Source organism: Falco naumanni, chromosome 6 (assembly GCF_017639655.2).
Source record: "Falco naumanni isolate bFalNau1 chromosome 6, bFalNau1.pat, whole genome shotgun sequence".
NCBI lineage: Eukaryota > Metazoa > Chordata > Aves > Falconiformes > Falconidae > Falco > Falco naumanni.
In genome coordinates this window covers 66,977,032-67,004,863 of record NC_054059.1, presented here as the reverse complement: position 1 = coordinate 67,004,863, position 27,832 = coordinate 66,977,032, and the positions used below count along the sequence as shown (strand labels likewise).

Genomic DNA, 27,832 nt, shown 5'->3' with positions numbered 1-27,832 from the left:
AAGGGTTTGGTTAATGACACACAGGACTGCATCTCACACACCATAGTTTGTATATTCTTCTGTAAACAGCAAAAAGAATTATCATCATCATGGTAAGGCAAACAGCACTCTCTTTTTTTCCCTCTTGAAACCCACCAGAGATCTTTGGGTTCATACACATTTAATTTTTAAAATCATAAAATCAACTGATCTCCATTAGTTTTATAGAGCGTCTCTTTAACTGGCAGATGCTACTGTTGACAGAAGGGGAGGGGGTAAAGATTTTAGTATATGGAAATAACTAGCTCTGGGGAAGAGGAGATGGGAGCAGGCATGCCTTTTCTGACATGCCTGTTCTTTTTTATCAACCTCCTTTCCTAAATACTCATGTAAGGATCTGTTCGACTTTTATTTATGCTTCTTTGTCTTTCCTGAGCTTTTTTGAAAGATTTCTATTTATTTGCCTTTGCATTATTCGCTTCTTTCAGTTTTGCTGTTGTTTTTTTTTTTTTTATATACTTCCAATATCTAAATCGCTGTTTGGCACTGAAGAAATACTGTGGGATTTATACTTACATCTATGCTTCTTGAACTGATTATTTCCTTTAAGAAAAATCAGTTAAACGTGCAGGCTCAGTATTCTCGTTAGTCTATATGCTGTTGCAAAATGGTCAATTTTCAGTTCACATTTGAACTAAAAATTTAGTTTAACAGTGAAAAAGTACATTGGAAACAGATAAGTCTTGTTCTCTTGAAGAGATGAACTGCTTTGCTAAAATATCTGGACTTAGTAGAAAACAGAAAATATAAACAGTTTGTGGAAAAAATATTACTATTAAGAAGATTTATTTGTTTCACTTCAGTCTGCTCAACAGTCTCACATTTATAGCTCCTTGGTTATTCAGGTAAGTTCCCCAATCTAGATAACTACATTCCCTGTATGCAGAGCTCAGGTAAAGCTGAAATTGTTTTAAATCCGGCTATTGCTGTTTATGTCCTCTGTAAGTGTAACAGGCGAATAGCTAGACGGGGAAGGGAGTGAACTCCGTGCCAGAGTGGACTTGTTAAATGTAAAGTGTATTTCTTTCTGTGCCACTGTCAACCTGAAATCTGATACGTTTGAAAGAAATGCCAAAAGAATTTAATGCACGTATGCCAGACTCTTGGTATTTGGAAGAAGACTGTGTGGGTTAAAGTAACGTAAGTTATACTTTTCATAATAGTAACTCCTCTTTTGTGGCTTTGTGAAGGGTCAGCATAAACAAGAAAAAATTATTACAGTGAATTGAAGTAATTCAGATCTAGTTGGCTGATGGCAAGGCAACTGGTTAAGTTTGAAAATAGTTTAGGTTAAATTGAAATATAACTGCTTTTTTCCCTTCAGTGAATCACACACACACACACAAAAAAAAATGTTTCAGGTCAAACATTTTGTAAAGTATAGTATTTCCCCCACGCTTTTTAAATAAGAACACAAGCAAAAGCAGCAAGCCTTTATTTCAGTTTAAAATTCCTTCTCTCTCTCTCTGCCAGTAGTTAGGGCACTCACCTGTAGTACCGCGGTATGAAATCTTCTCTCTGTAGGACTTGAAAAAGGGACTTGAGCAGGTCTTGTGCTTCTCAGACTTTTCTCTCTTAGCTTTGATTTGTACATCCTTCCTTCTGGTTTTCCCACTATTGTTTTTACAGCACATTGTGCCAGCAATACTCCAAATGAATTTTCAGCCTAACAAAGCCTGGCACTACTAGCGTTGGGTATTTGAGTCTCAGTCGCTGCAGAATGCTACAGCCTGAAGAGTAGTAGTTTATTTAAATGTTTTTGGCTAATGCACTTTTTTTGGATATCATGTGACTGCTAGAACTCTGAGGCTTTCTGTTTCTCATGGTTGTGAGAATTAATAATACTGTCGTTTAAAGATACCCAAAGTTACTGGCGTTCCAGCATGAGCTTAGAAGGGTCCTACATTGTTCTAAGACAGAAGGGTCTCAGAGGTTTACATGTTACTTGAAATCCAGTTATTCATGACCTTCTAGTGAACGACACAAGCTCAGACTTAGTCTTGACTAAATATTTTTGCTTTTTTCCCCTCCAAAGGTGATCATATGTTAGCAAGTAAATGTTTAAATTACAGTCCACACTAGATATTACCACCTATTAGTTACCACAAAGTTGCTAATGACTAGTAAAAATACTAGTTTTTTCTATAATGTGTGCTCTTAAGAAGTGTTTTCAGTCATGTTCAACTGACTCAGATGAACTAATCTAAGAAAATAACATCCAATTGATCCCTTGAGACACAGCCTGAAGTTCTGATCCAACAAATCACAGTAGCTTATGCTCTCTCTCCACTGGAGACCAGCAAAGGACACGTTTAATTACGTTGTTAAATTAGGGGTTTGGCTGTGGCAACTTACATTAGCTAATGAGAAAAAAACCCAGCCAAAAACAGAGGAAATATTTTAATGCTAACATAAACAGGTATGAATATAAATACAAACAGGATTTACATTTCTTGGTTAAGAAGGCGGCATTTTGCTTGCAGATTAGAACACCACTTTAAAGATTCATGCAGTGTACTTGAATGGATGTCCTCCATGCTGTCCAAGGAATGGATAGGCATGTCCTCTGGGGTTTTTTTCAGTTGCCAATGCCTTTGATCAGGGATTTCTGAAATGGCTAACATCTCAAGGGTAGGAATGCTGGAGCAGAAACACACTGAAGAAACTTGATCCGCAGAGTAAGGATAGTTCGTGCCTTCTGAAAATCAAACATCTCAGTGCTCTGTTCTGGAAGTCAAGCATTCCTGTACTGTGCTGTCAGGCTGGGCCCCACTTTGAAGGCTCTTGAGAAGCTCAGTCTCTGTGCCCTCTTGCACTGGCAATACTGGCTCACCTACATTTATCTGAGTTAAAATACAAGCTCTTCAGGGCAAGTACCTGGCCTTTTATGTGTTTTGAAAAGAGCCGTATATAATTAAGGTACTTTGTATGAAGAAATTACTTCAAAACAGTTTACATAGGGCAGCTATTTCAAGATCAAGAAAAAATCTTTATCCTTGTTCCCTGAAGAAACAAGGCTTATGTGACTGGACTGGCTGGCTGTCCCTCCTCTCTTCCATCCAACACCTTTTGAACTTGTTGGACAGTTTATGTTTGAAAGGGGGAGACGTCTCAAAGATAATTAAGTTCCCATGGACTTTATGAAAATCAGTTGCTGGGAAGACAGAAATCCAGATCCACAGTTCAAATAACTAATTTTTTCAAGAGTAATCTTGCAAACCCAAAGCTTGACTGCAAGTGTATAATGACTGTCAGGTTGATAATGTAATCCTAACTAATTTAGAGGACTGACGTCTATTTTACATCCAAATATTAATATGCGGGTTGACACCATAATGAAATTAAATTTCCCCTACTTTGGCATTTCACCAGGTTTTAATATTAACAATATAGACAACCTCCTCGCATTTGTAGTTATTATGAATTTTCAGAAAAATTAGTGCCACTCATTCCTTATCGGCTTGCTTGAAGTGTTCCTAAAAATTTCATATTTTTGCCTTTTTTTTAGATAGCAGTGTTCATTACTGTCTCCTCTACTATCTCCTTATAATTAGTTAGTACTGGCAATACATACACAGAATAAAGAAATTAGATAGTAATTGGGCTGCATTACTCATGGTTGTCGCATCTGATAGGGAAATTTATAGTTGTTTTTGTTATCACTAAAGCACTTTAACTGTCTGAGCTGTATGAACTCAACACAGCCCTCAATGTTGCTTTTTATTTAATTGAGTGTTTTGGTTCTACTGGTTGAAAGAAGTTGTAGAAGGGAGGGAAAACACAAACATCAGATGTTCTCATTTGCAGATTATTTCACTATCTTTAAAAAAAAAACACCCCAACAACCCAAGAACTTAAGCTCAAGGTCATGATCACAGACTTGCCTGCTTGAAAGCTGCTGGGGAAATATTATATGTGCAACCACCAGGCTTCGTTGGTGGTACAGTGGCTTATCATTGTATAAGCAACACAGGTCAGCAAGGTAGGGAAAGACATGGGGTCCCATGGGTTTTTGGTTGCAGTATAAGCTAACTCTACATATTCCCCAGTTCAGGTTTTCTGTTTTTTCATGTGTTTGGGCAAGCCTCGCTGCTGCACACCGTTTCACCAGCATTAAGCAGGCTCTGTGGGGCTTGCCTGAAGCCAAGGCCATTTCACAGCTTGCGTTTGGGGGAGTTTTAGAACGGAAGCCAAGTTTAGTCAGTTGTTGAAGGAAAAATAACTAACTTAACACTTTTTCACCGGAGGAGGAAGCGAGAGGATTAAAAAAAACTCTAATTTTCTTCAATAGCTAGAGGGCCAGACATGCTGCAGGCCAGGCCTCCTGGCTAGCTGCAGGCGGGTTGACCTGGTGCCTCTCCCGCCCCCGCACACGGCCGTCAGAAGCGCCGAAGTGAGACCTGCGTAGTCCTTCCTGTTGAAGCTGTTCCACTTCATATAAGTAATTAAGCGTTAATTAGAAGAGGACTAGTTTAGCATCCATTAAGCATTAAATACTAATTGAGCGCCCGGGGAGAGCGCCGGCACCATTAGGCCGCGGAGTCATTCTCACGCCGCCCCGGCCGCGGGCAGGCGGGGGGCGCCACCTGGGGCCCCTGCAGCCGGGGGCCGGCCCGCGGGCGGCGCGGCAGGCACAGGCCGAGGCGGCAGGCGCAGGCAGCCGCGCCCGCCGGCCCCCGCGCTCCGCGGTGGAAAATAAGGGTTCATCGCCCCGCAGGGCTTTGAACCGAGGTCTGCCACAAGGGCCCCAGCCGCCAGGCGGTGCCGGCCCCAGCATGCCTACCCGGGCAGGTACTGCCGCGGGGCTGGGGGGAGCGACGCCTACTCCCGGCGCCTTGCTAGGGCTCGGCACCTCCGCGCGGCCGGGATCGGGGGTAGACCGGGCCGCCGCCGCCCCCCCCCCCCACACCCCTCCTCGCGGGCGGCGGCGAGGCCGCACCCCTGGCAGCGGGTACGCGCGCAGCCCCTCGTAGCGGGCGGAGGCGAACGAGGCCCTAGCCCGCGCCGCCCCGTCCCCTCGCCGGGGCGGAGGGAGAGCGCTGGCCCTCCCCGGGTCCGGGCGCGGGTTCGCGCCGGGCAGCCCTCGCTCCAGCCAGCCGCCGCGGCGGCGTGAGCCGCCCGCGTTCAACCCGCGGTACTTCTCCCTCGACGTCAAAGTCCGTCGGGTTCGCCCGGGGCGGCGCTTTGCCTTCGGTAACAAGGAACCCGCCGCGGCGCGGGCCGCTGGGGCACGTACGGGATGCGGCGCCCACTCGCGCTCCGCCGCCCCTTCGAAGGCCTCGCCCGTGGCCGAGGGCGCCCGCTTTACCGCACTTTCCGCTGCCCCTCGGCCTTCGCCCTCGCTGAGGGCCGGTACGAGGCCACCGCCCCTCCCTCCGCGGCCGAGGGAGGTGGCCCGGCCAGGTAGAGCGGCGGCTGGGGGCGGGAGGAGGCGCGGTGCGGGGGCGGGCCGAGGCGGAGCACCCAGACAGCTGGCGCCGGGGTAGCGGCGTGCGGGGCAGCTCCGCGCAGGGGCCGCCGAGCCGCGCCGGGCCGGGCGGTGAGTGGCGGGGCGGGGGGGGCGTGAGGCGAGGCTTCCGCGCCTGCACCTGCGGAGCCGGGCGAGGATGCGGCGCGGCTGGGGGCGGGTAAAGTCCGCCGCGGCTCCTTCCTCCTGCTCATCCCGTCCCGGGACGGGGGAGGACGGCGGCAGCCTCGGCGGGCTTCACCCTCCCGGTAACGCGGGGGCCGTGGCGGCGCGGGGCTGGGCGGCGGCGGGGTGATCCCGTAGCGCTCCCCGCGGGGAAGGAGGCGGCGGGAGGGCCGGGGCGGCCGCGGGGGGCGCGCGTGCTGCAGCGCCGCGGGGCGCGGGGAGAGCCGCTCGGGCGCCGGCGGGCGGTCGCGGCGTGTGCAGCCAATAAACTATGTTTAAAACGCGCCGCAGCAGCCCCCGTGCTGCCGCGGGGAACCCGCTCCCCTCGGCAGGTCAGGTCCGCCGAAGTAGGAAATACTCGCGGTGTTTTGAAATGGACATCTCAAAACAAGTATTCATCGTACCGGCATGTGAAAAGTGCTAATATATTAAAATGCAAATATGCATGTATACTCGGCAGTGCTGTTGCGTGTTTCCTGTTTACCATGTTAATTAGAAGTTGTAAGGGAAAACTTCGGTAGGAGTAATCCACGGCAGCGTTTGACCCAGTAATGCTCATTGAGTGATGCAGTGGCTCTGTATAGTTCTGGGTTTTCTAGCCCAAAACAAGCCCAAGTATTTATTGAACCTCATTAATGAGAAATGTATGACTTGTAATACAACTTACACCTTTGAAGCTATTTTCTCCCGGTGCAAGTGTCAAAACTAACTCAGCCAGTGTGGAGAGGAAAGTTAAACTCCCCACTCTTGCATTTTGTGAGGGAAGTTTTGACCAACAGTTTGTTCCCAGTCTCGCAGATGCCGGGATGCTTTCTTGTATTATTTTGGGTGACGTTAACTAACTGCAGAAGTTTGAGATTGGGGACATACGATGTTGGTATATTGTAAGGCAACATGAGCATACTTGTAAACAAACAGGCAAAACCATACAGAAGGATCTTGGGATTTATACTGTTCTTTGAGGATTTTGTTTTTCTTGTTCTTTTTTGAGAGCTTGTGTTGTTCAAGACACTGTTTTGTTTCCCTTCGCTGTGTCCTTTTAATTTATAGGTGGTGCTAATACAAACAAATGTATTATAGAAACAATTTCGACATTAACGAAATGTATGTTTGTTTGTTTGTTTTTTGTAGTCCACTTCACAATTTCCAGATTCTTCCAGAGAAGACAATAAAAAGAAACCAGTTTTGGAAAGACTTGGAAATCTGTTTGGTACAGGGAAAAGGAAAAATGTCAAAAGTTCACTAGAACACGCTTCACATCGGAAAGGGGAGAGGTCAGTTTCCCCCCCCAGAGCGCAGCCGATATATTGTAGGCACGTAAAGGAAGGACACGAAGCTCCTCAAGTACAAAACCAAGTGAGAAACATCAGTGCTGTTTGTGAGACACAGGAATATAATTTCAGTGGGGAAGTAGGACCGCTGTATCGTGATACCATTTCAGAATGGAATAGCAGAGGAGTCTCTTCTGACAGTGAGTGGTCAGCAGACTGGAGCAGCAGTAGTGAAACCATTAAAAACTCTTTCTTTGAGAGTAGCCTGAATGTGGAAACCCTGGAACTGGAGAAAGAATCCATCACAGATATAAATAATTCCACAACTCCAGATTTCATAAAAAGCTTGAGAAAGTTGCCTAGTGAAGACTTAGAAAAAAGTATCTTAAGCCACAAGCAGCTTGTGAACACGTGGGTGTCTGAGGAGCCTGGGCATGCAAAACCAAAGGATTTGCCATACGAGTTGGAATCTGCAGTGAATGAACGCACTCATTCTGCTAGAGTGTTAACAGTTGATATCTATCTAAGAAAAACAGATGAACTCCTTAATGAACCTGTGACTGTTACATCCGAAGAAAACTGTAGTGACTCAGACACGATGGATAAAAAATCTGCTAATAAAAGATCCGGGAAAAGGAGAAAATCTCAGTCATCTAGTGACATTCCAAATGGAGAAAGAAACCAGGCTGAGACTGCTTCAAGAGAAGAATCTGTTTTTGAGGATGATGTCCCTTCTGAGGTGTTTTCAGACAAGATAATAAACTCAGAAAGAAAAGTGAAGACTCCTCAGCAGACTCCTGAAAGGAATTCCTCTTCCCCAAGTAATAATCAGGATCTAAGAGTTGGATCTGCTCACAAAGGGGCATCTAAAACTGAAGCTGACAAAGGCAAGCAGCAGATCTCAAATGCAACCCCTGCAAGGAGAAGATCATACAAAAAGAATCAGTCGGATTCTGTCCCCATTTCCCCTACTGGTTTGAAGGGTCAGGGAAAAGATTACTCTTCAAAAAGGCAACCTTTAGCATCACCAGAGAGTAACCCAGTGACAAAAAGAACTTCTGTGGAAAAGGGAGCTATACCTGTGGCTTTTGGGGAAGACAGCTTGGAGTCTCCTAAATCTTTGGCTGCTAAGACAGAAGACGCTGCCTTGGTGTTTACTGAAGGCAGAAATGAGACCAAAGCAGTAAAGCACGGCAATGGTTCAGACGGAAGAGCTTTCTTGCGTACTGATGGGATTAAAAATGGAGACCTGTGTACGTCAGCTGAGAAACAGACAAATTCTGATTTAGACAGCTTGAAGCTGAAGAGTTCGGATGCTTCCAGAACAGTCACAACAAAGATTAGCCTGTGAGTAACAAACTAGCTTACCTTATCCCTGTGGCTGCGATTTTGCCTGTATCTCTGTTTAGGATTCTATAGGAACACTAGCTATCTCTCTCTTCTCTATCTAGATTATTTTCAATTAAGAACTGCCTTTTTTTAAAAAAAATATCATAATTACAGTTAACACAACAAACACTGTAGTTTACATGTGTTAGAAAATTAATTATTTTTTCCATTTTTTTTCGTGGATAGAGAATTTCTTTGTGTCAGTTCCATTATATGGAATAATTTAACATAAATAGAAGCTGCTCTGTCATCATTGTCAGGGCCCCAGTTATTGCTCAGATTAGCTTGGCTGTTACTGACCTTAGTGTAGTTTTGCTGTGTGTAACCAGCTGAGGATGTGGTTGAAGGTTTTGTATGTGAAAATCTCAGAATAAGGAAAATGATCAAGTTGTTCTTTGAAACAACATAAGTTCTGCTGGTTACTTTGTGAAGACATGTAGGACACAAGGTAGAACTTGATCCATCAAATGATATGATAGATCAGACTCCAGAAATGTCAGTATGTATAGTTGCTATTGTATGTTTAGGATGAATCACTTATAAATTTTTATGTGTGTGAATAACATCAGGAATTTGCAGAATTGTGCATATATTAGTTTGCAGGATTTGGTTTTAAACTCAAAGAAATTGTCATTAGTCAAACAGAGGAGATCAGTGGTTTCCTTAGGATTATAAAGTGGACATATTTATAAATTCCACTGTAATGACTAGTATGAGTCCAGCAATTGATTTCCTGGATTCTATTATGTTCTTTTCTACAGTAAATCACTTTATGACATTTGTTACTTCCGTTGTTTGATTGTCACAGCTATGTACTATGCACTATTGCTTTCCTCATTCTGGTACGTTCATTTATACATGAGAAGAGTACATTGAATCCTGTAGGTCCACCTGAGGTACACCACATGTTCATAATTGCTGTGCAGTCGTGTTACAGGGATGTGAAGGTTCAACATTATGGCTTAAGAATGCTTCCCACATCGGAGAAGCACAGGAGCATTTGGAACAATTTCCTTTGCGTGATTTGTAATACTCTACATAGAGTTTGTTCATTTGTAACTGAATTAAAACCGCATAATACTGAAAGTTAAATTGTGGTATTTTTGTACGTGGTGATGCTTTGCTGTCTGGCAGTATAGATTACAAATCTTAAATTGTGAAGTTTTGTATGTTCACAACTTCAAAGGAAAGGTAGCTTTCATATTTTTCTCTTTGTGTTACTGTCATTAGCGATGATCAAGTTATAAATGCCTGCGTAGCTGAATTTCATTTTTCTGGGTATCCCCTTGGCTTGCTGTACAGTGAATTATCTTCTGCTGTGCTCATAGACAAGTATCTTTTCTGACAGATTTTATTTTAATGAATAAACAGTTTGTTCTATTTTACCTCATTTTATGGGGTGTGTGGTGCACTGTGTCTTGGCGTTGCTGCTGCAATAGGAACTTTAGCCCTGGGTGGGGACTTCTGTGTTGCATGCAAAGTTCCTGATGCATCTGATAGCTGTCACTGCACAGCACTACAGTTTCTTGAGCCAGACGAACTGATATGGTCAGATTACCTGGTAAAATTTGTAGTCATTCATCAGAACACATGAACGGTAAACCTGGATGTGGATTAAGCTGCTGTAAAATGGGAAAGTGAAAGATGGTGCCATTACTAGAAGATGGTATTGTTTTTTGTTCTCTTGTTACTGCTTTGAACTAGAGAACAGATAACTTTTCCATTTTCAAAAGTTGAAAAATTATTGTTAGATAATCCACATCAATCCCTTTCAGACTGAAAAACAGTCATTTACTCACAGACTTGTTCGCCTCCTATAAGATGGATTTTGTATAATCAAAGTAGTTACAACTTAAAAATGCATACTGTCTCTTACTAATGACATTGTGCCAATTCTGGGAATCAAGTTTCTTTAGAAACAGTTTTAAAAGAAGTTGGTTTTGCTGGTTCTCTGCAAGTAATGATAGTGTTTTCTGTCTTTTCTTCTTTTATGTCTGTGTACTGGAAGTTGGAAGTCACAGGATACTTCTTGCTCTTGAAAGGGAAAACCTATCAGGTTTGAGACTAAACTGAGGTTGATGGTACATCTTAATCAGTAAATGAAACCTCAGGCAGTAGTTACTTTGATGTGCTTAGAGCAAAACTTGGCTTCAGTTGTCAGATTTGATGTTCAGACATGGTTTTGTAGTTGTCTTTGCATTTATGCCCACTTGTTGAATTATTCTGCTCTGTTAACATGCCATTTTTCTTTGCTCACCTCAATCTGATGTTTTGGCATCAACGTTTTTTGGCATCAGTTACGTGCTTGACATGCTTTGGACAGTATGCTTCAACTATGTGACTCACCTTCCATTTATGACTCGTTAGAGGAGGCTTAACTGCTTGCTCCCACAGGTTAGCTGCAAGGTGTAGCTGAAGAGAAGGACATCAGTATTTCTCTTGTGCCTGCTTGTTCCTGGCATTGCAGATCAGCAATGGGTAGTAGGAATCAGTCACACTGGGCTGTTTGTAAGAAAGCATTTGCACTGTTAAGTGAATCCATCTTTCAGTGCTTTCCCCCCATACTAGAGGGGAGACTTAAAGGATGCTCAAACAACATCTACTTTTAAACAAGCTTTGAAACTCGGTTCTTGCAATAAGACATATCTTTTGGCTGCATTTAAAATCAGTATTTCTTAGCATGGAAAAAGGTGTAATGAAAAGACTAGTTAGAGGAGGCCAGCTGTAGTGGATGGAGCTCCAGGGCTGAGCTTTCTATTGCTCTTTGGTGTCAGCTGTTCTTCCTGCTACTGCTGCTGTGCAGAAATACCACAGAATGTAAAATACAAAATGCTAAAGTGGTTGTTTCTGCGTAAATTTGCAAAGCTTGAAACTAGGCTTGTGAGGTGTTAGGTGTTCATTTAAAACAGGTTTTAGGCATGGCTGATAACTATCAGTGTTAACCATTAAACTTGCTTGTGACAAGGCATACAGGGAGAGACAGATTTTATTAGGAAGATATGTTATGTTGAAATGCATGTAGTAGTGCAAGTGACAAAATGATGGTATGGAAATGAGTCTGTTGAGATAACTAGGCTGTTAGTGATACCTCTTGAAAATACAGGTGGAAGGAGAGGAATCAATATCCTTTGCTGATCTGAAAGGGACATGAAGGGTCCTGGTGAACAGCAAATTCAGCATGTGTCAGTAGTGCATCCTCATAGCAGATGAAGGCTAGACCTATGCTGGGCCATGTTGCCAGGAGCATAGCCAGCAGGTCAAAGCAGATACTGTTTGGTGCTCAAGAGTCTGCGTCTGTGGCATTGTATCAAGTTGTACCTCTCCCTCCTATTCCAACTCTCTTCTGGTACAAGAGAGATGTTCACAAAGTGGAATGAATGCAGTGGGGAGCCATTAAGAAGGTGATGGCACTAGAGCATACCATGTACGAGGAGAAGGTGAAGCAGCTTGATTTCTTCAACTGAGAAGGATATGGGTAGACCTCAATCACCTCTCACTACCTACAGAGGTATTACAGAGAAGGTAGAGCCAGATTTGTCCCTGAGGTGTGCAGTGAAGGGACAATAGCCATGGTTGCAGGTTGCAACAGTGAAGTTTCAATGGGGTATAAGGCAAAAATAATTCACAGTGATGCTGACTGACCTGCTGTAACACTTCCCTAGTAAGGCTGTGAAATCTTGACCCTTGGAGATACACAGAACTTGGTCGGACAAAGCTTTCAGCAGCTTGATCTAGCTTTGAAGCTATCCCTGTTTTGAGCAGGAAGTTGGACTAGCTGATCTTTAGACATCCCTTGCAACCATCCAAAAGAGTCATAGAGTAATTTAACTTCCAAAAGGTTAGGAAAAACAGTTGTACTGCAGATGAAAAGTAGTGTCTAAATATATTTATGTTTTGTGGTAGTTCCCTCCCTACCTTCCCCCTTTCAGGAATAATTTTTTCCTTTCTCTGGACTTAAATTTTCCAAGTGTGTTTGATTAGCATCTATCTGAAGTATGGGCAGTTGTTCTTAAGTTTACTATTTCCTTTTTTATTGATCGTGTGTTCTTCATAAGGGCCTTATGTGAACCGACATGAGCAGGCTGGTAGTTACCATGAGTGCTGTTGGGAATTCTTTTCCAAAAAGACATGGTGATGTTTAATAGTTGCTTACTGTGTAGATTCTTAAGCAGCTAATATTGGGTTCCTTCTGTTATTTCAGTAAGTTTGTTCTTCATGCTTTTCCCAAGAAAAGAAGCTTGTTCAATGGAGAGTCTTGCTTTAGTATGCTTGGGATGGGTCTGAGGAGAAGGAGGAGAAAGGAGTGATCTCAGTTTTTAGGTTGTTCATATTAACTCGTATCTCACGCTTTTTTTCTTGAGCTAAAGAGCTGCCTGAGTGCTCGGTGAACACAGTTTGTGTAGATAAAAAAGAAGAAAGCACTTAAATACCAGAACCATCCATTGATTGATAGAGCATTTGAGGCTTTGGAGATTGTTGCTGCAAGCTAGTTTTTTATCTCCTGCCATCATCAGTCTTCATGTAGTGCAGTTTCCCTCTGTGCTGCCACTGCAGAGTGTCTCCAGATTGCTCTTTGGAGAACAGGTCTGCCTTTGAGGTGATGGTGGTGTCCTTGACGCTCCTTATCTGACTGATAAATCTTGAAGACAAATGCCCTGCATCTTCACCGCTGTTCATACTGTTCCTGCAGTAGCAAGTGATATGGACAAATGCTTTTTCCTGGATGGAGGTATTCAGAGGAAGGAGGCTTAAAACCCACGGCTGCATGTCATCAGCCTTCTGCCATAGTACATGAGTACTGTGTGCTATGTACTTGTACATGCTTTCTCTATCCACTCTGATGGAGAAGTTCCTGTAAGTGTTTCCTAATTCAATTCTTGTAAAATTAGCAGGTTTAGTTTACACAATTTTAATTGTTAGCTGACTTTCCCTGAAGGAAATGGGAGAGTCCTCACATGCAGTGTTTGCTTAGCCAAGTGATGGTGCGGTGACTGGGGGCAGTTTGCTTTTCCACCAGTACTAATGAGGCCAGAAGAGGTCTTTCACTAGATTTGAGGTTGCTTCTGCAGTGTAAGGGCTTCGAAGGATCTGGGCAGCTGTCTTCAAAACTTGTTGGAGAGGTACATTCAAATGTTAACCAACTCATTATCACCTTAATGAATTGGGATTTGTTTCCTAAACTCTGTAGGGAATTGCATGCGTGTAATTTATTCTGCCTATTCACTATTAAATTTTAATGTCTGTCAGTCATGCCTAGTTAAGCTCTCTGCCTCAACTGCACGTTGTAGGCCTCTGTTTTTTGTTTTACTGAGCATTACAGAACTACATACATGTTTGAAATATATTCTCCTTATTTAGTGTCTAATTTTTTTTGGTTGTTCATATAGTTACTCCTTTTTTATTTAATTCCTTTTGAGATACAAAATTTTAAATTTAATATGACTGGAAAATTTCATTGTAATGCTACATACTCTTGTTTTGAAAATTGTTTACAAGTCTTTTTAAGATTAATTAAAGATGTAACTCTGTATCACTTTGCTTCCTGTAGTCCAGCCAAACTGAAGAATGTAGAGCTGAATTTTAAAGCACCTATGAATCAAGACAGTTTAGAAGGTGAGCAGGAAACTCTTGAAAAACCAGTTAATAAAACTAACAGCAACATTGCCAACAAAATTTCCTTGTTTGAAAATAAATGTGCTAACCAGAGCCAGAGGCCTACTGACATCCCTGCTTCAAAAAACAGTACTGTACCAAGCACATTTGTTGGCAGAGCAAAGTTGAAATTTGGAAAACAACCTAAGGAAAGCGATCAGCCTGATAAAACGTTAAATAGGCAAAGCAGTCGCCAGAAGTTACTTGAAAATGGCACACCAGAGAAAGAAAGCACTGCAGAATTAAAAGGCAAAAATGAAGAAGGCTCTGCCTCTTCTGAGGATGTTGGGAAGACAACAGAACTTAAAGTAAAAGCTGCAATATCCCTTTTTAACCAAAGCAGCAAAAATGATGCTGGTAGTGTCTCAGTGAAGCAACCTGATCCAGAATTAAACACAGCTAAAAAAGAAAGTCCACCTTTTAAACTGCCTTTGCACTTGCCCAGTAGAACTGAAAATACTCAAGATACTTCCTACAAAAGAAATAACGCAAGCTCAGAATTCCACAGAAATGAAGAAAAGATGCTGCCAAACACAGATGTTTTATCACCTTGCAATGATGATAAGTATCCTTTACCATCCCATCAGGTTTCTAGGTCAGAATTTAGCAAGATGGAAAATGGAGATAAAAAGGCAAAGCCGGGAGATCTGAGCTTTGCAGCACCACAGTATGATGACAGCAGTCAAGATGGCATATTGGCATCAGAGCACATTATCAATACACAAAAGAGCCCTGGCAAAACCTGTAATGGATCTGCTGAGGATGATAGCATTTTTGATTCCCCATCTGACATGAAGAAGTTTGCTGAAACAATAAAAAACCTGGACAGCTCAGTTTGTTTACCCCAGAAAAAGAAGAGGTCGAAGCTTCCCAAGTCCCCAGCACCCCACTTTGCAATGCCTCCCATTCATGAAGACAACTTAGAGAAAGTATTTGATCCTAGTGTGTTTACTTTTGGTTTGGGACTGAGGAGGGACAAAACACAGGATCTGTTACCAGCCCAGCAAATTAAGATGCAAAGCCTGGAAACAATAGCCAGAGTCAGGCCCAAGCGTGCCTCAACAGAGCAAAGTATCATATTCAAAGCCCTGCAGTCATGTAATAGAGAGGAACCTGCCTTTACTCAAGAAATAAATGGAAAGGAGAACATTGATGGTACAGATGGTGAAATTAAGAGATCCCGGCTTGAAAAAAGCTCTCTCTTCTCAAGCTTGCTGTCTTCTACATCTAAAGAAAAGGTTTTTAATCCCTCTGTCACTTCAGTGAATAACACTGCAACAGCTTTTACAACTGATTCCTCGGGGATGCCTCCTTTACAACAGGATGTTTCTGGGCCATTCAGCATGCCTCAAAAATCTGAGGTAATTAAACATCATTCATGAAATGCAACCATGTAAAATGTTGTCAATCTGCTGAATGACTGTTAATTTTGATTTTGCAATTCAGTCTCTTTCAGATGTCAAGTTTCCAAGTTTTGTGGAGAAGTATATGCAAGCAGATAGTGCAAAAAAAGAACTAAGTTTACAAATGCCCAGTTATGGGAACCCTGAGAAAAGTTTTTCCAGCTGGCTGGGGACAAGCAGATATGAATCAAATGTCCCCGCTGGTTTATTAGATGTGGATGTAAGTACTGTGTTGGTAAAAATCTGCCTGGAAAGTTATCCAGCTTTTTTTATTTTCTATAGATGATGTGCATACATTGTGTTGTTTTGTTTCCCTTCTTAGGGACATGCATAGATTGTAAATACATGGAGGTGAATGTAGGTGTGGTATCAGTTTCACCTGATGTCGGTTACACGTGAAAATGAGATGGCATCTATTAACATGATTATGTTTCTTCATGCTGCCCTTGTTTTGAGATTATTCACAAATATGGAAGTGTATGTTTGAATAAGTCTTCATACTTGCTTTTGTATTATTTTGAAACGGATCTCATGTAAACATGTAAATTTTATTTTTTATTGTAAATTAGTAGAGTGTTTTCTGTGAACTTCAGAAAGCTCATGCCTGCTTCTTCTATTGACACTAACCTCTCTCCTCTTCCAGCAAGACACTCAGCCATTACACTGTTAAATGAGTAACAGGACAAGCTTTTCTTTTTTAGCCCTCTCTTTTTGTTCCCAGTATTCCCGTGCATTTGATAGAACATACATATTCTTAAATAATATGTTAAGAACTGCAGAATAGTAATTTTTGAAAGTGCTGCTACAGTAGAGGGTGGCGATTCCTTTGGCTGATTAGGAGCATCTATTCATCATGAGTGAAGGCAGGCTTACGTTTTCCCTTTGAGGCAAATTTACCCTAATGTGGGAGAACTTTGTGATTTCTGTTTTCAAAATGATGAACCGATGATGCTGTTACCTGAGAGGAAAATTATAATCCTGAGATCTAAGAACCGTGGGAAGAAATAGGTTCTCCAGAGTTTAATAACTACATTAATGTGAACTGTGGAATTGAAGCAGCATATAAAAAAGTTTGTGAAATACTCTTCCAAAGCTAATGGTTATCTGCTGTTACAGTTCTACTAGAAGGGAGTGGAGGAGTAGTAGAAATAATCTTCTTTTTTCTTCACATTGCAGAAGGAAATCATCCATGGTATCTTGTAATTTTGAGGATGTAGATTTGTCTTTCATGAGGAATGTTTTAGTGTGGGGATAAAAGTTAGGGGGGTTGTTTGCAGTAGTGTAGACTTATACTGCCAGTTAGAAAGGCTTTCTTATGCCGGATGGTCCTGCTTGGGTTTTGAAATCTTGAGTTTAAAGCTAAATGAATAGTACTAATTTATTTTATTTTATTTTATTTTGCTACTTAAACTGTTGCTTCTGAGTGGGTTTCACTTTTTCAGTAGAGTATGGAGGCCTGATATGGCAAGGGTATATGTACACATATAAGCTCACTGTTGAGAGAAGCCTGTTAGGTTCCAAAGGGTTCCAGGATTTCTGTAGCACTGTTGCTGACTCGGAATTGTCTTGCTCAAGTTAGACAGGAACTGGAAATGTTTGTATGATGTATACCTACTGTGCATCTTCCACTGACTAAGAAAATGATGATGCGATGGCTAATGGGTAGTGTGAAGGAAAAAAGTAAGGGCAGCCCAAAACAATGACTTTGTAATTCCTTAAAACACAGAGCAAGTTCTAACTGGAATTGAAGCACAGGCTAAAAAACCAGTCATGCTTCAACACATCTTGATGATGCTACAGAAATCTGATGGTGGTTAGGAGCTCTGTTTTGAGACCACTACCTGCCCTCTGTGCTGACTAATACGTTCTAATTAGTTCCATGCACATGTTGCTGGTTATCTTAGGCTGCAACCTATTTAGAGGCAAGACCTGTCTGGGGGTTTTTGTTGTTCATTTGAATAGTTCCTAGAAGAGCAGGACCTTGTCCCAGAATGGGTACTCCTGTCCTTGCTAGGAAACCAAACACATAATTGCAGTGCTTGCTTTATTTGTTTTAAGATGAAGTGATACAACCACAACTTTTCCATATATTCTATATCATAAAATTTATCACTGACTTCAGCATTGTTTTAGATTTTGTGTACCTCAATGTGTTTTATTTGTTCTCCACGTTTTTAGTCTATCACTTAATGCAGAGTGTCTGGTGTTTTTTGAAGAAACCTATCTTGTTAGGAGGTGTTCAGCACAAAATTGATTATGCTAGTTAGTTCATACATGGATATGCCATCATCCCTCCTCAGTCTTTTCATATATTCCTTCAAAATTACTGCATGCTTTGTGGTTACTAGACATTTAAACCTTCATTAATATCTTTATCATTGTAGAGCATGTACTTCATTAATGCCAGGTTTTAAGTCACTTGGTTTGAAACTCCTGGAATTTGTAGGAAGCTGATCAGAAGGATTTTAAAGCATTTCAAAGCTGAGGCTAATTGGCTTCAGTGAAATAATAATTTGGGATTAAAAAAAAAAAAGTGTGTAAATTTGTACATTTGTGGCAAGATACTCTTCTTCAGGAGGAAGAAGGAATCGAAACAGTAAATAGGTGTAGTTGAAGTGTTACCAGCTTTTTACTGTTCAGACTAATATTTATTTTGTTTTACTAGCTCAGTTTTTGTAGCTGAGCATCTTCATTGAATACATTTTTGATTTGTGGGGTTTTTTTGTTACTTTCCTCTCCCCACTATTAGGCACTTTCAAGAAATGGACAAAGTAAAATCAATCCCAGACCTGGCAAGGTAAGATCAATTTTATTATCTTTACTGTTCTTCTCTATGTTTAAAGCATACCAAGATAGAATTATATGTTATTGGTGTTTGTGGTTTTTTCTTGTTTTGTTTTTTTAACACAGCTGGTGATATACTGTGAATCAGACTATCAAAAAAATGGTATCGAAGTTTTCCATGATGTTCTGGATTGCAGTTCTTGGGTTCTGTCACCAACGATTTTAGTTAAAGTCATCAGAGGGTGGTAAGAGATTGATTTTTACTCTTTGTTATTGGTCTATCCAAAAATCTTTTGAAACAGAACCAGCATGTAGTTGACAGTAAGTCTGTCTTGCAAACTGGCAATGTAAAGTAGACATTGAGCAAGAACATGGCATTTTTCCTCCACAATAGGAAGTTCTGGGCTGGGAAACTTACTTTACTGACAAATTGAGTGAGTGTTAAGATCTAGAGGGCTGCAACATTTCACCAGGCATAGGCATGGGATGAAATGACAGATTCTGTCCAGCTACACTGCCCTTTGACTCCTCTCCCCTTTATGGGTTCTTGCAAAGTATTTGGATTGGGCTAAAAGGCTAGCAAAGGATTTTAAAGCCATGTCTGACATGGATTTGGATGCAGAAGATTAATTCCGTGTCCAAAGGTATAAGGTGGTGGTGTAGAGATGGTTGACTCTTTCTCTGATAAGTCCAGAGGGAATTTTTCTCTAACAGCTATATTGCCTAAGAGTAAGTCAAAACAAGTTCATCTCCTACTTTCTTCATAGTATTACGAGAACAGCCATTATTAGTTTGGATAGCGTGGCAAGTTAAGTTGTGGCCAGGCTGTGATACAGTCAAACAGGTTCTCAAAAGTAGTGATCTGATAGTAAGCTGCAGGAAAAAAGGGCTAGCTGCAGCAGGAGGTACTGGGAAGCACACTGATTGCTGTTTAGCTTCAGAAAACTGGAATGAAAATCTTTTGATCTGTGTGAACCAGGTCTTCTTTTTTTAACATGGACTAGGGGACTGGGTGTTTTTTTCCCCTTTTCAGCTGAGAGCTTGGAGCAGAGGGTGGGTTGTATTTGCACATGGATATAGTTTTCATCTAGTGATATATTCAAACCTGCTGTTAAAGTTGTGCTTGTCTTCTGAGCAGTCTTATCATCCTTTGGCACATCTGTACAAGCCCCTGTGAAACTTTAGGCTGCTGTTCACAGGATCCAAGTAGCATGTCTGTTTATACATGACACAACAGTCTGCAGTGTCAACATTTTCTGGCCTACAAATTGGTTCTGATTGGTATCTCATGCAAAAGTCTGGTGTTCACAGACAGTAGTCTTGCTGCCCCAAATCATCAATTTAAAAAGGTGGAGGAGTTTTGGATGAAATTACAAAGTCAGTGGTAGGCATATTTGTTTTTACCATTGTTTTTAAAAGTATCACAGAGACCAGAAATGGCTTGTATCAGCAGTACTGGGCAAATAAGCTGTACTGGGGTGGCAGGAAGGGTCTGGAAATAATATTTCTTATGAAAGGATTTGTTAAATGGGAGCATGATTTTTGCAATTCACACTTGATAAAGCACCATTAAAAATGAGATTTTTTTTATTTTAAGCTGGATACTCTATGAGAAACCAAATTTTGAAGGTCCCTCTATTCCCCTGGAAGAAGGAGAGCTGGAACTCCCAGATATTTGGGGTGCAGGTACTTCTGAAGAGCAAATGGAATGCAAATCTCTAAAGCCTGCAGTGATTGGTTCAATAAGACATGTTGTTAAGGCAAGTAATAGAAGTGAAGAAAATTTGTATAGATCTTTAATGCTTGGTGGTGTTCTATACTGATAAAAAGTGTGATTGGTGTATTACGACACAAGTGTAACATGAGTTGTAAATGCATGAAACAATCTTCTGTGTTGAATTTTTTCTTTATACACAAAATAAATGTGGGCACTTTTGCACAGTGGGGATTATGGTAGCATGCACTGGAAGGATAGGGCAAGAAGAAAACTTAGTGTTTATTATTAGAATAGCCTCCAAAGTGCTATGTACAGCATATTCTTTTTAGCCTGGTCAGTCTCTCAGGAAAAACATCCCAGAAAACCATCAGTAATTCCATAGATTCAGATTTGCAGAAGATGTCTGTGACTTTTTCTTTTTTTTTAATATAAACCAAATTTACACTTAAACTTCAGTGTCAAACACCAAACCTCCTTTGATACTCAAAAAAATAGCCCTGTATGTGGAAACTTACCATGGAGTTTCACACGTGGTGGAACAGCCTTCCTACGTGCACTTTTAACCTACTATTAAGTAGTTACCTTTGCAGGTTGCCAAAACAAACATAACTATAAAGTAATTTGACTAGGAAAAGAAAAAGGAGGAATATATATTGCTTGTAACTACAATTCTTGCTTAAATTGCAGTTCTCTTCAAGAATGGCTTGCTTGGTATTTTCTTCAGATTTAATTTGCTAGAGGAGATGTTAACTGATGAAGGAAGATGCATTCCTGCCTGGATGGCAGAAAGTAAACAATGTAAATGCTGATTAGAGATTGGCTGACTGTCTTGGTCCAGAGACAGGCAAACTGGCCTAGTTATACTTTTATTATAGGCATCTAATAGCAGTAGTAATTGACAAGGGGGAGAAGCAATTTAAAATAACCAGGTGTTTCAAAACTGATTTAGTTATCCACATTAATTACAGAACTCACAGCACAGATTAAGTGATTATGGCAATCTTCATTTTTCAGGATTACAGGGTTTGCCGAATTGATTTGTATACAGAACCTGAAGGGTTAGGAATCGTGACTTCCTTTTTTGACGACACTGAAGAAACAGGAGTGTTCGGCGCCACTCAGAAGACTTGTTCTATCAAAGTACACTGGGGCATGTAAGTGCGTAGTTCTGCATGAACATGTACTGCTATGAAAGGAATTTGTTTTAAACGATTTGTTACACCTATCAGACATGCAAGCAAGCTTATGTTAATTCTAGTCCTGTATTTTGGAAGTATTTGTTGACAGTAGCATTAGTACCTCACTGTGATGCTTCCACCCTTGGAGAGGCTGACCTGTTAAAATGATTTGTTAAAGCCAGTTTTCTCCTGCTTGCACATAGTAAAGACAGAGTAACCCTTATATATTTGTAGCAAAGGAATGAGTTAGCCTCTCCTGCTCTTTCTCATTCAAGCAAACATCATGAGAGTTTGGGGATGAACTGTTACAAGACCACATTTCCTGCTTGCTTTCCTCTAAACTTTACATCTTTGTACCAGAAGAAGAAAATTTGCAAGCCCTTGTGTTACAAAATAACAGTTGGTGTCACATGCGGACTCTGGAAAGCATTCTTGTATTTCACAGTGCATTTTAATCAGTGTGTTTGTGGTGATGTTTAGGACATACCTGTTTATGTCATCTGAAAATACCTAGCCATCTGAGTTAGGAGTCTAATGTATGCCATGAACTAAACAAGCTTTTATGAGAAGAGAGACTTGTAAGTAAAATCCAGACATTGTACAATTGGTAGTTTTGATAACTTAATAAACAAACTTGTAAATTGGTACTGAAAATATGCCTCAAAGTGATACTAGGAAAAGTATGTACAAGATGGAGGCCGCTTTCAGAGAAAGCAAGAGTGGAATTGCTTTTCAGTGATGTTGGGTCCTGCAGAACACTTCACAGGGTGTGCAGACCTCGGTTGTTACCTGTTGGCCGTGTTGTGTTTCAGCACTGATGATGGCATTTGCCTTGCTGCAAATAGTCTATTTAACTATCAAAACCTGCCCAACTAAAGACAAGTGTTACATACCACTGCAAAGATGTATTCAAATATGCCAGATGATAAATGAGGCATTTTAGTTGTTAGGTAAAGGGTATTTTATCTGATTAAATCTTTACACCTTGATTCAAGGAAAAAGTTAAGCACTCGGGTATATAAGGAAATTTTAAGATGTCCAGGCAGTTGGTTCTCTGACAGGAGGTTATTTCTGTTGAACTGCAAGCTTAATGCAAATTGCATGTCTGCCAAGAGTAATGAAATCGGGTAAGTTATTTAGAGGTTGATTACTAATTGACTTCATCTACTTCTCCACTTCATTTCTGTCCCTCACTTAAAAGCATTCTGTGAATAGTGAAATTACAATTTTTTTGTAAGAAAGCAGAGCCAGCGCACATCTCTCAGGGTTCAGACTGCTCCTTATTTTTGCATCAGTGTGACAACATTTTTTGCACTAAATCTGTGTAAAGTCTTAGTCTTCATTTCTCTGTGTTGCATTTGGATCCCTTGAGGAAAGGCAGACTCGTATTTGCACTAGGAAGCAAACTAGACAGTTGAAAAATAATCTTTCTCAGATGTCAGTTCATTAGTCCAGTGTAGAAAGAAGTCATTTCTGCCAATTGCTTGCACGAGAAATTCAGTAAATTGTTGCTGCTTTTTTGCATGCTGGAGGGGTTTTTCTTTCCATTAGTTTACAGGCATGGCATAGTTCGCTATTGGCAGTTGAGGGAAGCTCTGATTCTGAGTCACCTTGCCATGCAGGTGTGGTTGTATCTTGTTGAAGTTTCCCAGTGTTCATGCTTAATTGTTGTTTACTAAAAGCTGCCAATGAAAATGAGTCAACGCACCTTTATCTTCAGATTGTACTTTCTCCTTCATCTTCCATATGTTTAAATTTTTGCAATGAAGTTAGAAACACAGAATTATTTAGGTTGGAAAAGGCCTTTAAGATCATCCAGTCCAACCGTTAACCCAGGACTGCCAAGTCCATCACTAAACCATGTCCCTAAGCACCGTATCTACACGCCTTTTAAATACCTCCAGGGATGGTGACTCCACCACTTCCTTGGGGAGCCAGTTCCAATGCCTGACAACCCTTTCCATGATATTTTTTTTTCCTAATATCCAATCTAAACCTTCCATGGCACAACTTAAGGCCGTTTCCTCTTGTCTTGTCACTTGTTACTTGGGAGAAGAGACCAGCACCCAGCCTCGCTACAGCCTCCTTTCAGGTAGCTGTAGAGAGCAACAAGGTCCACCTGAGGTGCTTTTTCTCTGGGCTAAACAACCCCAGTTCCCTCAGTTGCTCCTCGTGAGACTTGCTTTGTAGATGCTTCACCAGCCCCGTTGCCCTTCTTTGGACACGCTCCAGCACCTCCACGTCCCTCTTGCAGCGAGGGGCCCAAAACTGAACACAGGATTCGAGGTGCAGCCTCACCAGTGCCCAGTGCAGGGGGACGGTCACTGCCCCAGTCCTGCTGGCCACGCTGTCTCAGATACAAGCCGGGATGCTGGTGGCCTCCTTGGCCACCTGGGCACCCTGCTGGCTCACGTTCAGCTGGCTGCTGACCAGCACCCCCAGGTCCTTTCCCCCGGGCACTTTCCAGCCACCCTTCCCCCAGCCTGTAGCGCTGCGTGGGGCTGGTGTGACCCAAGGGCAGGACCCGGCACTGAGCCTGGTTGAACCTCATGCAACTGGCCTGGGCCCATCGGTCCAGCCTGCCCAGCTCCCTCTGCAGAGCCTGCCTGCCCTCAGCAGATCAACATCCCGCTCAACTCGGTGCCGTCTGCAAACCTACTGAGGGTGCACTTGGTCCCTTTGTCCAGACCATTGATGAAGACATTAAACAGAACTGACCCCAGTACTTAGCCCTGGGAAACACCACTTGTGACTGGCCGTAAGTTGGGGGCCTACTGAGTGGTGGGACACAACGTATCAAACATTGAGCTATAGACAGCAATAAAACGTAAGCTCCTTGTTTGTTTCCTGGAACCCTATGTCTGTGGTGAAGCTATACCAACTTGTGCCAGTTTGCATCAGCTTGGAATCGGCCTTTTAAGCATAACAGAGTGCTGGATTATTTTAAAGTCTTTCTGATATCACCAGATTGATACGTTATGATCCTTACATGATTGAAGGGTTGGCTGCATAGTGTTCCAGTTTACTGTTTGTTTAATACTGCTCCATGCTGCACTTCTGAGAGATCAGTAAATTTAACTGGAAGAAATACATCGCCATCCTTATGCAAAGATCAGCACTATGTTTCTTTGTTCCCAGTGATTACTGGCTAAGATTTTCTTGAAAAAGCTTTGAAAAACTACTGTTGCTGTCCCAATCAGGAATTTTTAAAATTATGTCTTTCAAAGCAGATTTATTAGCAGATACAAACCATGAGGAAATAGATTCCTAAGGAGTTGTCAGGTTTTTCTATGTATAACACAAGTTTAGAACTTTGTGTTGAACAGTTTTTGCAACAAATTCAAGCCTAGGTTAGTAGAGATCTTTTAAGTTCTTGAAAATTGATTCTGCGTATTTTATAACTACTCTAAAAATAATACAGAATAACCTTAAGTCTTGAAACTTGAGTCAAAACTTGAGTTGCCTTCAGATAAGAGAGAATCAAATTCTTAACTGTCTGTTCATTGTACTGATAATTATTTTTTTTCAGCCTGTTCAAACAAAACACATCTGTTATTGGCAGTTCCTGCACAGGCACTGAATTTTGCCCATATGCCAGCTTGTAGCTGGCAATTGTAAAGAAGCAAAGTTTTATTAAGGGTACAGTGTTGTCTTTCCTAAAGTAGGCATATTGTCTTATTCTTTACTGTTCAGAAATGTTATGAGGTTTTTATCTTTTCCTTTCCTTCTCCCCACCCTCCCCTGCCCTTTAGATGGCTAATTTATGAAGAACCTGGTTTCCAGGGAGTTCCTTTAATGTTGGAGCCTGGTGAATATCCAAATTTAGCATTCTGGGAGAAGAAGGAAGCCTACATTAGGTCCATGAGGCCCTTGAAAATGGTAAAATACTGTTATTACTTGCAAGTTACATTACCCATGTTTATGTGTAGAAATGTTGTGTTAAAGTGGCTAGATATTTCAAGACTCAAAAAAATGTAACTCTTTGAAAAACAGAATTTTTAGTCTGTAAAATACTTGTCTCTTTCAACATTTGATTGCATCCATTTCTGGTTTTAATCTGCCTTTTTGTTTTCACTTGTGTTCTTCAAGGAAGGTTTCATCTTAATTCTGTCTTTGTGAAGAGCTGATGATTCTTACAGTTGCCTATAAGTATAGACAACTTAATTTTTTTCCTTTTTTTTTTTTTTTTTTTTTCAGGGTGGTCGCAAAGTTGAATTCAGTGGAGAGCCAAAGGTAAAAGTCAATATTTATTTGATTGTCCAAAGTTATTTTATAACACATGAGGTACACTTGGGTAGATAAATATATCTTGACTATGTACCAGCTACTGATGGTTTAGCGGCTGATCCTGCTGTATATGACTATGAAACTGCAATTTCTGTCACATTTATGCATCCATCACTTACATATATGACAGTATTAATATCTATCTGGATAATGCAGGTGGGTAATGAACATTCAGGCCCTCATGTTGCATCTCTAAGGGAAAGACCTCTTTAAGAAAACAGAGACATCCCACTAATTATTTCCATAATATTGCCTTCTACTTTATGTGCCCATGCAAAAGAAACTGTCTGTTGTCAGAATTTATCATGCTCTCTGTAACTTTTACTTCATTTCTGCTGCAGGTAATCATTTATGAGAAGCCTTTCTTTGAAGGGAGACATGTGGAAATAGAATCTGAGATCTTTATGCTTGATGACAAGGAGTCAGAAGAAAAAACAAGCCTTCCACTTACATCAGTGGGATCCATGAAAGTACTGGGAGGAATGTAAGTGTGGGAGAACATCAGCAATATTTCCCCTTCTGCTGAAGTATTAACTCCATAGGCTGGAAATTGCAGTGGACAAATTCAGTACCCATTTATTTTCTCTGTTTTCCTGGGTTTTGGGTTTAGATAGAAGCCTGGGTTAAATTTGCAAATACAGAAAAAGAACAAATTTCACATATATGTATCTCCTCCATAACAACACAGAGTGGCTGTTGTCCGTTTTCACATGCAGACTGTTGTTGTTGTTGTTTAGTTGGGTCGCTTATGAGAAGCCTGGGTTTGAAGGCCATCAGTACTTGCTGGAAGAAGGAGCATATCGGGATTGGACAGACTGGGGAGGCTATGATGAAGAGTTGCAGTCACTGCGACCAATTGTTGGTGTAAGTTCCAAGAACAGGTAGTAGTCATCTCCTGAGTGCATTAAGATGTCATGTTGCATTTTCCTTATGATGTTTCTCTTTCTTTTAACAGGATTTCACAAGCTCCCATATGATAATGTACAGTGAAAAAGACTTTGGATCAAAGGGTTCCAATATTAATGTGTTAGGAATTATTTCCAATCTGAAAGACACGGGGTATGGGCTGAGGACGCAGTCTATAAATGTGCTAAGCGGCGTGTAAGTGATACTTATAATTACCTGTTAATTTTAAATGTGCTGTTATTTTCAGAATTTGATGGTATTTTTCAGCATTCTGACTTCTAATGCCTGTGGGGAGTCTTCAGATAAAATGTTCTGCCCTTGACTGCAGAATATTAAAAGTAAAATGTTTGTGAATGTGTGTAGTAAATTGGTTTTCTTTTCACAATAAGATCAGATGGTGCCAGAAAATATAGACTTAATGTTACACAAAGTAGGAAAGTATGAGAGGGTGTTTCATTGCAGAGGTAGAAATAGCTTGTTCTCATGGCTGTATTTTTACGGGTTTTTTAAAGCATTTTAACAACAAAACTGTTATGGAACTAATTCTCAGGTTTGACACTAATTTCCAGGCTTCTTGTGTTTGGCCAGAGGTAAATTCCTTGCTTTCTCTCAGTTGTGTGTAAAATGGAGATAACTCTTCCTATGCTCACTAATACGTTCTGGTATTAAGGATACTAACTGTTCTAAAAAGTAACACTATAGTGAATCCTATAGGTTAATAATGTTTTAGTGTCATGGTGGGGCTTTTTTTTTGGTTTTTTTTTGAACACAGTCGTTCCCAAAACTTTGTGTTAGCATGGCCATTAACAACTCTCACTCTTTTGTACCACGTATGTTGTCACACACAGTCAATAAGCTGATAGACTGCTGTTTGATTTGTTCAGTACATCAGTTACACAGCCTTGCAGACTGCATCAAAGCATTTTGGAAACAGAAACAAGTATTAGCAATCATGTCTCCAAATAGACAAAATTATGAGAGGTACTGTCTCTCTCCCTCTCTGGTATGCAGGTGACTTGCTGAAAGCTCTCCTTTACCCAGAGACACCCCTAAATCTTTCTCTGTGTTTTCTGTGCTACATCCTTGCTAGTTTTGTCTGGATAAAGATTGCAGAAGCAAGCTCGGTGCATTCCAGAGGAACGCTTTTAGTTTGTATATGAATATGGTGTGACAGCAGATTTTTTTCCGCCTTGTGACCTCTGAAGCCACCCGTGCTCTTTTGTCTTCTGTAATACGCAAGGGAGATTCATGGGAAAGAGTCACCTCTGAAGGTTGGAAAATAAATTGTGGGTTACCTATCATGCCCTTTGTGTAGTTGGTCTAGTAAATGTGTCTTGCAGCTGAGATAGGAATTGTACTTGAGTTTGCATATTCCAGTGATTAAGAGTGACTCTAATACTCTGGTGGTAAAGGTGGCTAGAAGTCAATACAAACAAAACTCTTTTACCACAGACTCTGCTACTGCCCTGTAATCTCACCTTGTAGTCTCTTAAAGATGTAATTTGTAGTGATAAGCTTTTATAAAAATGTAGGTGCATTGTTCATAACAGGTGACTAGCACTCAGCTCTTAACA

At 41.2% G+C, this 27,832-nt stretch overlaps 1 protein-coding gene across 1 annotated transcript in view; it reads left to right on the top strand.

The window, feature by feature from the left end:
• Positions 1-5,507: 5,507 nt before the first annotated feature.
• Positions 5,508-27,832, top strand: part of CRYBG1 (crystallin beta-gamma domain containing 1) — a 44,970-nt gene continuing 22,645 nt past the window's right edge. The window contains exons 1-13 of the mRNA XM_040598881.1: positions 5,508-5,578; positions 6,803-8,289; positions 13,880-15,344; positions 15,430-15,606; positions 18,136-18,183; positions 18,297-18,415; positions 19,768-19,930; positions 20,902-21,041; positions 24,818-24,944; positions 25,263-25,298; positions 25,694-25,836; positions 26,090-26,216; positions 26,308-26,453. Of these exons, the coding sequence (XP_040454815.1) occupies positions 7,541-8,289; positions 13,880-15,344; positions 15,430-15,606; positions 18,136-18,183; positions 18,297-18,415; positions 19,768-19,930; positions 20,902-21,041; positions 24,818-24,944; positions 25,263-25,298; positions 25,694-25,836; positions 26,090-26,216; positions 26,308-26,453 (3,440 nt within the window). The 5' untranslated portion in view covers positions 5,508-5,578; positions 6,803-7,540. The remainder of the gene's footprint in view (positions 5,579-6,802; positions 8,290-13,879; positions 15,345-15,429; positions 15,607-18,135; positions 18,184-18,296; positions 18,416-19,767; positions 19,931-20,901; positions 21,042-24,817; positions 24,945-25,262; positions 25,299-25,693; positions 25,837-26,089; positions 26,217-26,307; positions 26,454-27,832) is intronic.